The sequence below is a fragment of the Mobula birostris genome, chromosome 18 (assembly GCF_030028105.1).
Source record: "Mobula birostris isolate sMobBir1 chromosome 18, sMobBir1.hap1, whole genome shotgun sequence".
In the NCBI taxonomy this organism is placed as follows: Eukaryota; Metazoa; Chordata; class Chondrichthyes; order Myliobatiformes; family Myliobatidae; genus Mobula; species Mobula birostris.
In genome coordinates this window covers 20,133,926-20,147,836 of record NC_092387.1, presented here as the reverse complement: position 1 = coordinate 20,147,836, position 13,911 = coordinate 20,133,926, and the positions used below count along the sequence as shown (strand labels likewise).

The 13,911-nt window shown below is 43.4% G+C and overlaps 1 protein-coding gene across 3 annotated transcripts in view; it reads right to left on the bottom strand.

Annotated features, from left to right (window-relative positions):
* alpk3a (alpha-kinase 3a) overlaps positions 1 to 13,911 on the bottom strand; it is a 79,813-nt gene that overhangs the window by 46,160 nt on the left and 19,742 nt on the right. For all 3 annotated transcript variants that reach the window (XM_072282341.1, XM_072282343.1, XM_072282342.1), the window contains exon 3: positions 11,248 to 11,369. In XM_072282341.1, the coding sequence (XP_072138442.1) occupies positions 11,248 to 11,369 (122 nt within the window). The remainder of the gene's footprint in view (positions 1 to 11,247; positions 11,370 to 13,911) is intronic.

The following is a 13,911-nucleotide window of genomic DNA, read 5'->3' as shown; positions in this document are numbered from 1 at the left end:
TAGAAGTGCCAACTGCGTCACCCAGCCCCAAATTGTCCCTGGTCAGCTTTGAGCTGAAAGTTTGAGCTCCAAACCAAGGCCTGTTCAGAAGTAGGAAAGGTCAGTATCAGAATCAGGTTTATTATCACCGGCATGTGACATGAAATTTGTTAACTTAGCAGCAGCAGTTCAATGCAATACATAATAGTGAAGAGAAGAAATAATAAAATAAAAATAATAAGTAAATCAATTACAGTATACGTATATTGCATACATTTTAAAACGTGCAAAAACAGAAATATTGTATATTTAAAAAAAGTGAGGTAGTGTCCAAAGATTCATTGTCTATTTTGGAATCAGATGGCAGAGGGGAAGAAGCTGTTCCTGAATCGCTGAGTGTGTGCCTTCAGGCTTCTGTACCTCCAACCTGATGGTAACAGTGAGAAAAGGGCATGCCCTGGGTGCTGGAGGTCCTTAATAATAGACACTGCCTTTCTGATACATCGCTTCCTGAAGATGTCCTGGGCTTTTTGTAGGCTAGTACCCAAGATGGAGCTGACTAGACTTACAACCCTCTGCAGCTTCTTTCGGTCCTGTGCAGTAGCCTCTCCATACCAGACAGTGATGCAGCCTGTCAGAATGCTCTCCACAGCACAACTATAGAAGTTTTTGAGTGTATTTGTTGACATGCCAAATCTCTTCAAACTCCTAATGAAGTATAGCCACTGTCTTGCTTTCTTTATAACTACATTGATATGTTGGGATCAGGTTAGATCCTCAGAGATCTTGACACCCAGGGACTTGAAAGTGCTCACTCTCTCCACTTCTGATCCCTCTATGAGGATTGGTATGTGTTCCTTCATCTTACCCTTCCTGAAGTCCACAATCAGCTCTTTCGTCTTACTGACGTTGAGTGCCAGGTTGTTGCTGTGGCACCATTCCACTAGTTGGCATAGTTGTCTATGTTACCTATGTTATCTAATTACAAGGTCTAGGTAGAAGGATGTTAGGGTGAGAGAAATCAAGTTAAAAGACACAACTCTTGCACAATGGAATGCACAGACTCCTGCTGTATTGCATGGAGATAAAGGCAGGAAATGTACGGCTAAAGCTAATGATCATATCTGGGGTTCCCAACCAGGGGTCCACAGACTCCCTGCTTAACAGTATTGGTCCATAAGGAAGGTTGGGAACCCCTGCTCTACTCTCACTTTCACTGTTTGGAATGGTGACTGATGACTTCTTCACATTCACATGGTCCTAAGGTCAGAGCAATATGAGGTCCAGTATCTAAGGAAGTATGTAGTGGTTCTGAGGAGATTCACAAGAATGACACCAGGAATGAAAGGCTTAATGCATGAAGAGCGTATGAAGTCTCTGGACCTGTACTTGATGCTGATCAGAAGAATGAGGGGGGATTTCACTGAAACATATCTTATACTGAAAGTCTTAGATAGAGGGGACATGGAGAGGATGTCTTCATTAGCAGGTGAGTCTTGGAACCAAGGGCACAGCCGAAGAATGAAGGGACATCCCTTTAAAACTGAGATGAGGAGGAATTTCTTCAGCCACAGGCGGTGAATCTGTGGAATTTGTTGCCACAGAGAGCTGTGAAGACCAAGTCAAGGCAAGGATTAACAGGCTCTTGATAAGTAGAGAGGTAAAGGATTATAGGGGAAGGTGGGGTCAATACTGAAGAATGAAGCCCAAAGATTGAAAACCAAAATTAGAGAGTGCGGAAGTTGAGGCCCACTAGATCCGCACATCTACAGGTCCACTGGCGAAGTCAGAGGCCCAGTGTCTGGGACGCCATGATTCCACTGGGGTGGGAGGCTTGACTGTGCCTGCGAGTGAGTGGGTGGGAGGGAGGAGAGGAGTTTGTTTTCCTGTTGTTGCTGCTTGTGTTTTTTTGCTCTATAGTACGAACATACAATTTTGGTGCTAGAATGTGTGGCGACACCTGCAGGCTGCTCCCAGCACATCCATAGGTTGTGTTGGGTATTAATGCAAACAACACATTTCAAAGTAAGTCTCAATGCGTGAACGTGTGGTACATAAATTAATCTGAAGGCAGGAGAATGAAGTTGGGAAAGAAATCAAACATGACGGAATGATGGGGCAGACTTGTTGGGCTGAACACCTTACTTCTTCTTCCATACCTTGCGCTCTGTGGTCTGACAGACTGTGTGACCTGAGCTCCCTACACAACTTTGACAACAACCAGATTCAAAGCACTTCAGCGTGCAAAATGTCCATGTGATCTTATCTCACATGTCTCTGCATGCTTCTTCCTTGTGCAAGTCATGAGGTAGGAGACGAAAATAAATTTCAATCGAAGTGTAACGTCATTTTTATTATTGTATAGCGTGCAAGCTGAGAATGGAAACATTACACAGTCCCAAAAGATAGCCAGCTGTTTAGCAGAGTTGGCTCTTTGCTCTGATTGATTTTTTTTTGTTTGTTTTCATTACTGTTGTTGCACTTTAGGGATTATAGTCCATTTTCTTTTCCATTCCAGAACTTGATTGCATTCTGCATTAAAACATGACCATGCACAGAATAACGTCTTTACATGCGACAGAATTACTGTAGATTCAAATTGCACTGTTAGTTACATTATCCTACCAGTATAAACTCAGTGGTGACTTTATTAAGTACCCCTGAACACCTGCTCAAATATATAATCAGCCAATCTCGTGGCAGCAACTAAATGCATAAAAGAACGCAGACATGGTCAAGAGGTTCAGTTGTTACTGAGGCCAAACATCAGAATGTGAACGAAATGTGGCCTAAAATGACTTGGACCATGGAATGATTATTGGTGCCAGATGAGGTGGTTTGAGTATCTCAGAAAGTGCTAATTTCCTGGAATTTTCACACCCAAGTCTTTAGAACTTACAAAGAAAAACAAAAACATATTCAGTGAGTGGCAATTCTGTGGGCAAAAAATGCCTTATTAACCAGAGAGCGTCTGAGGAGAATGGCCAGACTAGTTCAAGCTGACAGAAAGGTGACAGTATATCAAATAACCACACATTACTTTTGATTATCTATTGGTAGGGCACCATGGTAACGTACCGTTAGCATAATGCTGTAGCGGCTCATGCCAAGTTCAGAGTTCAGTCCCAATGTTCTCTGTAAGGAGTTTGTATGTCCTCCCATGAAATGCGCGAGTCTCCTCTGAGTGCTCTGGTTTCCTCCCACAGTTCAAAAATGTCCCAATTAGTAGGTTAATTCACTGGTTCCCAATCTCCGGGTCGTGTAGCATGCAGAGGTGCAGCGGTAGCCGGAAGCACCCAGCAGATCTTTAAGAAAAAAGCCGAAATAAACAAGCTAATTAATTAGGTGCCGCCCGGCACATAAACGTCGGCCCAGATCAGAGGTGATTGCCGATTTCACTTTCTCTACACGATGTTCACTCCTCTTTCCAGGGCGCTGGAGCCTTTAGCTGTTCCATTGTTTGGTCAATTTAAATGCCAGCCCAGTTAGGCTGAAAAGACGGGGCTGTCAGGATCGAGGTGACATGTTGAATCTACACAAACTTCTAATAAAGTCTTGGCGTTGCCGTGCTTTCTTTGTAATGACAGTTACGTGCTGGTCCCAGGACAGATCCTCTGACACTTTTCAGAGAAACGTCGATCCTTAATGCTGAAGAATTTAAAGTTATTGACCCTCTCCACCTCAGTTCCTTTAATGAAGACTGGCTTCTGGGCAGCACCTAATTAATTCGCTTGTTTATTTTGGCTTTTTTCTTAAAGATGTGCTGGGTGTGCTTCAACTACTGCTGCACCCCTGCATGCTTCGCAGCCCGGTATCAGTCTGCGGCCCGGAGGTTGGGGACCACTGGGTTACTTGGTCAATGTTTATTGACCCATGATTAGTCTAGGGTTAAATAAGGGGTTGTTGGGCAGCACGGCTCAAAGAGCCAGAAGGGCCTATTCCACGCTTTATCTCTAAAGTAAAACAAAAAATAATCAATTACAGCAGTCATGTGCGGAAGAGCATCTCTGAATGTACAACACGTCAAACCCTGAAGTGGATGGGCTACAGCAGCAGAAGACCATGAACATACAGTCAGTGGCCATTTTATTAGGCATAGAAAGAACCTAATAAAGTGGACACTGAGTATCTTCTTAAGAGAGTCATCTTATTTTCCAGGTTAGGGCACTCAGAGTTATGGCCCCCACGCCCCCAAAAGAACGGCAATGTTGCTCTGACATGCCCCTACGATGGAAACATTTCCACTGTGTGCAGCAAGCTGGCTCCTTCAGACCAGGCCTCACAGAGACCTGGGGCAACTCACACCACGCAGACCTGTGTGAGAGTAAGAGTCTATCATCACAGAACCGTGTCCCATCTCTCCACGCGAGCTGTCGTCCTTCATCACCACAGAAACCCTTACAGCCACTGTACAGAGGCTGCCATGGAGGTCGTCCATTCAAAGCCTTCAAACGCCCTCGCGGCAAGCAGAGTCAGGATGCAGCAGCGGCAACCGCTGATGACAGAAACCGTGTAACTGATGCTTCACCTAAGGATTTAAAGTGAAGCAGCCCTTACCACCTGTTCAACTGATATTTTTCCTGCCAATTTCCCATTTTTGTTTAGCATCACCTGACTGACAACCAGCACTACACAGAGCACCCGCACGCACACATCTTTTGCTACTTGCGCACAAAGGAATTTAAACTGTGCACTAAAGGTTGTCACCCTGTACCTCGTTAGCATGTTAAGTATATTTCACGAGTGTACACAATCACATTTCCTTTTCCAGAAAATCCTTCATTAACTGCTGCAGGCCTGCTACATGTTTTCTTAGAGCACTGATGAGCAAGAGCGAAAATGATCGAACTCAGAGGAGATCAAAGTTCTTACTGACAGTGGTTTGCTAGCAGTTAAAATGAATATGTCTATATATAAAATTCAGTGCGCACATGTTATTGTCACTGGGCAAAAAACTGCACAGCACAAGACTTTTGCGCATATTGCTCATAACAAATTATAGGGAACACTGTACGCAGTATAGTTAATTCAGAAATTAGCGAACATATTTAAACCAAAATTCAGTCACCTCTTTCACATCCCCTTCCTGTTGGTTCTGCCACATTCTCAGACTGCTAATCTTCAGGAGCTCTTTCAGGTATTCCAGAATTGGCACTTCAGCATTTCTTAACATTATTTCAGACTGCACTACAATCTTTACACCATTCTTTTGCTTTGTTTATTGCTGTGTTTATTGTTGCATTTTCTGTTTACCATTTACACTGTTTACTCTGTGAGATTGTAAGGGGAAAGTTAATTGTGATTCCTCCTTGGTATATGCCAAAATAAAATGGAAGCCTGTAAGACAAAGCGTTGTTAGCTTGGAGTGGGATTGCTTTGGAAAGAACAAGGAGACCAGACCACAGCAATGTTTTGAGAAAGTTAAGGGAGTACAAGTCCATAGTGAAAAACATGTTTTTCATGGGAAGGCAAGGTCATTGTGTGGGTGCACTTACCAAATGCACGGAAAAGTACCAGTGTGAGGGGTTTTGGAGGGTGTTAAAAAAGGGCCGCCACCTTTTGTGCAGTGGGGAAGAGAGTTTTGTCTTAGGTTGGACCACAGCTAGTGCTGAGATACATCGAAAGAGTCAGAATACATCACGTCAGATCTAGACTTAAGAGGGAAAGAGAAAACACAGAGTACATCTGAGATTGTCGGATCTGTGGCCCCTTCAGATCAGCTTGCTTAGTGAACGATAAGTATGATTTTGATTTCTGTACCCCTACAGCTGCAGAAGTTTATTTATTTTCTTTCTGTTTTGTATTTGTGCTAGTTCTAATGAAGTGTTTTCTTGTGGCCTTGAACACGTGCGCCATCTCCCTTGTTTGCAAATACATATGTTGATAACCTGAGCTGAACCAGGAAAGAACACGTAATGAATTTTAAGATAATTTTTCATTTTCAGAACTTCACATCAGCAATGAATTTCATAGTTTATACGTGACAATAAACTAAACTGAAATTCTAAGCTGGATCGAGATTTCCTTCTGCTACTGCATAGAAATAATCCAAAAGGGAGATTACGTAAAGAGAGAAACAAGAGCAGGAGGAGGCCACACTGTAGTACAACCAGGGCCGGATTTAGTGGGGCCAGGGCCCCTGGGCCGGAGGCCCTAATGGGCCCCTGCCGACACCATTAAATGCTGCTGTACCAAGCAAAAACAGGGAAGAGCAAGAGCAAAGGTCGTACTGGTCTAAATATCAAAGCTGTGGACCAAGACATTGGTTTAGTACTGTAGGCTATAAGCCTATAAGCTTACAGGCCTTAAGAGGGAGGACAGAAAGTAATGCAGATTCTTAGTTTGAAGGACAGCATCTAAAGCACTCAAAAATTGACCTAAGCTTAGTTGGCTTAGTAAAGCTATGAGGGAGACAAAGTATGATGTAACCAATCTTAAATCTTTATTTAGCTATTGCTGCACATACCATAGGCCTTATTTCTCAAACAATGCCAAAGCATTTTTATCCGGGTATTTTTCTCAACCGTGTGTTCTGAGAAAGTAAAATGGAAATGAGAGACAAAAAGGCTGAGAGAGATGGCACTATGGCAAACTAGGAAACTTGACAATACTCCAACAATCTTTTTGAAAAATGAGATCTAGCACATACTAACCTATTGCTGTACTGTGTGGCTTGCAGAGTAAAGACCACTTATTACTTACTAAGTTTGTAAACAGTCAACTATTAGCTTATTGCCACAAAAACAGGAACAGCACTGACACACAAGCCTAGATATTTACAAAGTCAGATACTTGTTTTTCAAAATTAAAGCCTAGTTCTTCTGGATTTCTTCACAGCAAGGTCCTTGATCAGATCACTGAAATCCAGTTTCTGAACAAGATCACTTTCAAGTGATATCAGAGTAAGATGACTCAGCCTGTCCTGAGCCTATGTAGTTGCCGTTATCATGCCTGCCAAATATGTCACTGGAGCCTCGGATAGCCAGCCCCTCTCGACCAAAAACTTCACAACCAGAAACACTCTTCTCGATATGTCGGTCCAGTAGACACACTGTTTTTGCAGTTCTGTATCTATTCTTCCTCTGTCAGACACTAATGTAACGTAGGTCAGTATTGTTTTCCTGTGGTGTTCGCTATTTTCATGCTCTCCTATGCGCTCAGCGGCATGTTTCCAGTCGCTAAAGCCAGTTTCGAAGATGGACTGACAGTTACCATCACTGAGGATGCAGCAAAACAAAACACACAGCCCGTGGAAGGGGAGTATAAGAGCCATCACCTTGATATGTACTCACCGTTTACCAGCTTGCGTTTGAAGTGAAATTTGGAGAAAAATCATCTCTGCTGTTTGTATACTCCTTCCAAAGCTTTGATATCCACATCCTTATTCTGGCAGGACTCTGGCCCTTTCTTAGCCCGGTAAGCCCGCTAGCGCTAGCCACTGAACAAGTCTCCGTTTGTCCACCGGTCTCAGACTGTGACAAGAGCGATGGTACTGCTGCATCATCGAGAACAGGTTTAAAAAATTCTGTCAATTTCAATGTCTTTTTTAAAGCTTCTTTCTCATGGTCCTCTTTTTCTTTTCTGTGCTCCACTCTCGTATTTTTTTTGTCCGCCATGATGATAGCTACCTATTTTGGGCCCCTCTGCAGCTCGGGCCCCTGGGCTGCAGCCCAGCCTAGCCCTGCCTAAAGTCGGGCCTTGAGTACAACCCGCTCCACCATTCATCAAGATACGTTGTGAGGCTTGCGTCTCACAAACTTGCTTTTGGTTCATTTTTCACCACAGGACGCACCCCAAATCCCAACCATCCATATTATTTCTGTATGTTCACAGGAACTGTGAGCCCTTCTGCTCTCCGTCTCAATTTTCATCAGCTGCCAATTTACCATAGATATCAAGTTAAGTGGAAGTGGAGCCTGCTGTATTTAAGACTCAGTAGTTATACCAATGGAGGACTTCATTTGGGCCCTTCTGATTCTCCCTCTGCTGATCCTTCCTCACCATTTGCCTTCAATTAAAATCACAGGTCCCATTTCCACAACGCCGCAGACAAGGCAGCAGCCTGTAACTAGGCCCAGGTCAGCAGCCCAGTGGGATAGCCTGCAATTCGATATCTCTCACATGTTCTGTCTTGCCTTAAGCGCAGGCCAGAGTACTAGATGGTTAGAATAGCTTTAACAACATAAAAATGGATCATGTGACAGAAACAGTAAATCTGGACACCAACTGAGCATATTGGAGAAATAATAAACCCTGGACAAGTCCCTTGCAACATCGGCTGCATGGTTTTCCTCAAATCAGCACCTACATTTGGTTCTGTCCTTCTCCCTAGCAACATGGCTAATTTCTGTGCAGAAATGTGGAATCATTTTAGACGCTTTAGCTCTCGGCAACAAGCACCTCAAGCTCAGTCTGAAGGGGGTGGGGGAAATCTGAAGATTAAGACCTTAAATTATCCCCAGCAGTCTTAACCCGCAGCTTCACTTCCAGAGATGCTTCTCCAAGAGAGACTTGCCATTGGAACGGGGATCATGTCAAATCACGGGGCTGGATAGTGACTGCCCGGACTCAGGGGGGAGAGGGAGGGGGGGAGAGGAGGGGGGGAGAGGAGGGAGGGAGAGGGGGGGAGGGGGGGAGAGAGGGGAGAGAGAGAGAGAGAGAGAGAGAGAGAGAGAGAGAGAAAGAGAGAGAGAGAGAGAGAGAAAGAGAGAGAGAGAGAGGAGAGAGAGACAGAGACAGAGAGAGAGATTGATTGATTGATTTTACACCTCAGCATCCTGAGGTTACTGATACATCAGAAAAAAATCCTTACCAGATCCCCCCATAGTCAGGCAACCCTAAACTCGGTTAGAGATGGAAGATAGATGGTACGACTTGAAGTAATCCTGCATCACTGAGCTTCTCATAATCAAGATCTTCTATACAGTTCCAGGCTGTGGACTCAGTGTAAATGAGCACTCAGATATTGCCAGGTCTTTGGCCTGTGCTGATGACACAATGAGTGTTCCCAGCATTCCTTTTGCTTTTATTACAAATGAGACCGTAAGACCATGTGACATAGGAGTAGAATTAGGCCATTTGACCCATTGGGTCTGCTCTGCCACTCAACCATGGCTGATCCTTTTTTCCCTCCCATAAGATCATCTCCCTCCCTCTACACCCTCCCTTCCCTTTGTCGGTTGGGATGTTGAGTATAACGATCAGGAAGTCACACTACAGCTGAATAAAAGCATTGCTTCAGCCACATGACATGCAGTTCTGATTGCCCCGTTACAGCAAGGATGTGGAGGGATTGCAGAAGATGGTCAGCTGGATTACAAACTATTAGCTACAAGAAGAGGTTGGTCGAACTTGCATTATCTTCTCTGAAGTGTCGGGGGCTGAGGGGAGACCTGATAGAAGTTTATACAGTTATGAGGGGCATGGGCAGGGAAGATGGCCAGTGTCTTTTTTTCACAGGGTAGAAATATGAAATACTAGAGAGCATAGTTTTAAGGCAGGGGTTCCTCCACAGATCCCTTGCTTCATGGCGTTGGTCCATGACATAAAAAATGTTTGGGAACCCCTGCTTTAAGGGGGGGGATGAGAACTGTTTAAAGGAGATTTTCAAGACTTTTTTCTTTGCACAGTGAGAGGCAAATGTCTGGAACGGACTGTTGGGAGAAGTGGAGCAAACAGATATGGAGAGTCAGTAAAGAGCCTTTTAGACAGGCAGGGAATGAAGGAATACTTACCATGTACGGGCAGGTGGGAGCAGCTTAAGTTGGTCAACACCGACATAGGTGCACTGAATGACCTGTCCCTGCACTGCATTCTCAATGCTCTTTACTCTCCCATATCCACAACACCTATCCCTACCCTGCAACTTTACCGACTTTCAACAGGGACTACTTGCAATTAAGATCGAGTAACATTTTTGAAAATGATAGGGAGCTTCCAAGCAGGATGCGTGATCTCGAATATTAATCTCAGCCTCTGGGCAGGAGCTCAGCCTGGCTGCTTATAAGTTCCTGATGGTTCCCACGGTAAATACATATAACAATAAAATCTCTGAGCTTGTTTTGTATCAGCTGATCTTTTGTTTGCAAAAGGCTGCTAACAGCAGTGGGAATACTCAAAAACTCCCAAACTAGCTGCAAGTTACAATTCAGTATCAATGAAATGTGTGCAAAGCAAAGCAGAAGATTTATTTTCATATTTAGAAGTCCAGTGAAATTTTACCTACTTCTTAAAGCCAAATTATTTGTTGACCTTAAATGCATACCCTCAGGATTTGAGCTTGCTTTAATAATAGTGAAACAAGAAACAAAGCCTGGATTTCCCAGTATATAGTATTACTCCAGCCTGGTGTCCCCCGAGGATTCAATCTTGCATTGTCTTGTTAAGCATTGCACTCAAGACCAACATCAAGACCCCTGTTGGGTCTCCAATATTATAGGTGCATAATGGTTTGCCTCCAAGAGAACCACAACCTTGTCTGGGTTTGGAGGCTTGCATGACTCAATGACCCTGAGAGCTACATTGGCTGGAGTCAGGGCTTTGTGCTTTGGCTCTTGGTAGGGTCATCCATGCCAAACAGGTTGGAGGACAGACTAAAAGTGGTCCACACCAGTCCTCCGGGTCTCAGCACTTACAACCCTTACTGATAGAACAAAATTGTTATGGAAACAGCGGTGAAGAATCCCTCTACATCGGAGTGCGACCGTATTCCTGAATCTCCACGGAGCACTTGCAAGACTGACAGTAGTGAAAACCAAGAGGAAGCTACTGACACAAAGAAAGAAGCCCTGAACACCACCAGAGATAGAGGACCTTCATTGCTGCCCTAAACACCAGCGGTGTAGAAGGCAATAAGACGAAGAAGATAATGGTTTGGATGCAGTAAACATACAGGCCACCTGGGTTAAGAACACCCGACTTACTTGCACCCCCTACATATGAACAAACTCCCAGAATATTATTAAGTTCTAAAGTCCAACATCGATACTTACGTTCATTCCTAGTTTGCAGAACTAGTTTGCTCTCTTTCTCCACTTTTAGAAATTGTTCTTTCTTATCAGTCTCAATGTACTTTTGATTCTATTTATGACAATACAATGGAGGTCTGGTGACCATATTGAGTGATTTTTGTGTAATTTCTGACCAAAATCAAGTTGGAGACATCTATAAAAACAGAACTCATTTGTTACCAGAAGGAGGCTTGTTTATCAGCAAGAAGACCAACAAAGGCATCAAATCCCCATAAGAGGAACAGTTAAGTTCCCATACCTGTAACGATGCAGGTAAACTTGACATCAGAATTTTCAGACACTGAATGGGATTTCAGTGCGGTTTCAAAACCCGGCTGGGTCTCTTCAGTGATCTGAGCGATAATAGTACAAAATGTTTGCCTGAAAAAGAATAAATGACACGTTCAAGTTATTTGTTACAAACATCAGGATAAAAATTTCACCAAGCCCAATTCTGAGTAGTGCATGCAGTGAACCAGGAATAGCTGAGTATAACCAATTTTGATTCTACATGTCTAAGAAATAATTAATTTTAGCACTACCAGTCCTCAAGAGATCCACATGTTGCAAGATTAAAAGTCGTGCACCGGTTACACCGCGTACATTCGCAACCCTCACGGTTCACAAGTTGGAGATGCAGCCTGTGGCGTTCCCATCCAGCGGAAGGTGCTTGCAGCCCTACCTCCCCCAATACATGGCAAACCCCTCCCACTGGTCTCCCAAACACTTGTTCGTATTATTGGATCTCAGCCCGAAGGTTCTTCGGAAATCAAGAACGAGGTATAAAACTTGCTGCTTTGAATTGTTCTGACTGTGTTACAAGGGCAAAGAGAAGAACAGAGAGAGAGAAAAGGTAATGGAAAGAAAATCTAAAAATAATGCGGTCTTCTCATACCAGACTACTGATAACAGGAAATTCCATTGATAACATTAACCAATCAGAAAGCCAGATTCAGGTAATATGACACTGACACTGAAACCAAGAAGACACCAGAAAAATACTAAGGCAAATGCAGGCCACTACTAAGAAAATTTACTGAACAACCACATTGATAAAGGTGATCCTATAAAAATACAAGGAAGCATAAGAAAGTTAAACAATGAGAAAAGTAACATTCTACGCCCCAATCCAACAGTACATAATGTATAATCTGTATATACAGTAAGTCATGTATTTGTAAGCTGGGGAGGACATGTTAGTCATGTTATGAAAAAAAGATTAAATCTAGTCATAAAGATATTGATTTATCTCCCATTGTAGGTGGAATCCAGAGCAGATAAGTGTTATGTTTTGTAACTCCAGAAACTAACTGAAAGAAAAACACGAGAACCAGGATACTTGTCTACTTAGTTTCCCTGTCCTTTTGTTTAGTGAGGCTCTCACATATGACGTGCCGGCGTGATAACGTATGCCATTGACATACTTCATACATATAACCCATAATGAATTATTTAAACAAAGAATGCCTAATCGAACAATGTATTTACAATATTACTCAAATATTACTGAAATATTAAATACACTACAATAACCTCATTGTAAATTACAGCAATTCAGAAGCAGTCCACAGGTTGCAGTCTAACCAGGCAGCACAGTTACACAGTAATTACACTGTGCTACCCTCCGTCTCCTGGTTCGATCCTGATGCAGGCTGCAGTCTATATGGAGTCGCACGTTCTTCCTATAATTGCAAGAATTTTCTTCCAAGTGTTCCAATATGCTCCAACATTCCAAAGAAGTGCTAGCGACTAAGTTACTCATTGGCGTAGGTCAGGGGCAAACTGAGAAATCAAAGAGGAGATGATGGACACGTATAACAGACAAATTCTACAGAACTGTCCTGCTGGGAACCTCCATGGACTCAACAGGCTGAATGGCCTCCTGGTGAGGTAATAAATAACAGAATGCAAACAGATTCATATCAACGTAAAATGAGTTGATGGAAATAATCACTTCAATTAAAGCAATAGCAAACAGATTAACAGATACTGGGGACCCAGCTCGTGGCTGTCATCTTGCCGGCAGGTTAAAACTGATTCTGTGCAGAGCAATAATACCTGAGTATGCTAAAAACTGTACTGTAATCGAAAACAAAACTCGAACCATAAAAAAAATTACAGATGGGGTATTAAAATGAGCAGCGCATATGTGTGACGTTCCTTGCTATATTAGGATGCAACACTATTTTCACTGGGTGGAGGTACACCGCTACCGAAGGAGATGTAAGATGCTCCTGCCCTCCACCAGCCTGCAGGTTACCTTTGGGCAAGGTGTAGCACCTGCTTAGCACCCTCGGTCAGGGTCACCTTGAAGCCATGGGAGCAGGTGGTGGATGGTCGTATGAGCAGATGCTGCAGATCTCAAGCCCTGGTTATGCGACCACTGACTCCAGGCAGACAATCCCTGAAGAGTACTAATAATGGCTGGGGTCACCAGTCTTGTAAAGACACTGCCCAAGAGAAGGCAATGGCAAACCACTTCTGTAGAAAAATTTGCCAGGAGTAATAAATACATCCGCTCCTGATCACCACACAGTGACTGAAAGGACAAAATCCCATCTTCATACGAGGGTAGCGACAATCACTCCACTTGGGATAGAACAGGGCTGGAGCTTAAAACTGGGCATCTACGGAGACTTCTGCACCAATAGCAGCATCAGGAATGTCCACCACCACAAACTCCAACCTTGATAGCCCGGCATTTCCCTCACTCTGCCATTATTTTCAACTCAATTCAAAGTTGGAACAAGACTTGATGCTGCTACAACAGCCATAGACAAGAGGTGTGAAATACAGCAACCAACAGCTCAAAGCTCTGCAGCCCCAACATATCTAGTTATAAATGGCAGTGGATAGTTAAACAGGTGATGAAAGGATGACTGCAGCACAAATGTTAAAGACAAAGTTGAAGCACTTACAATAG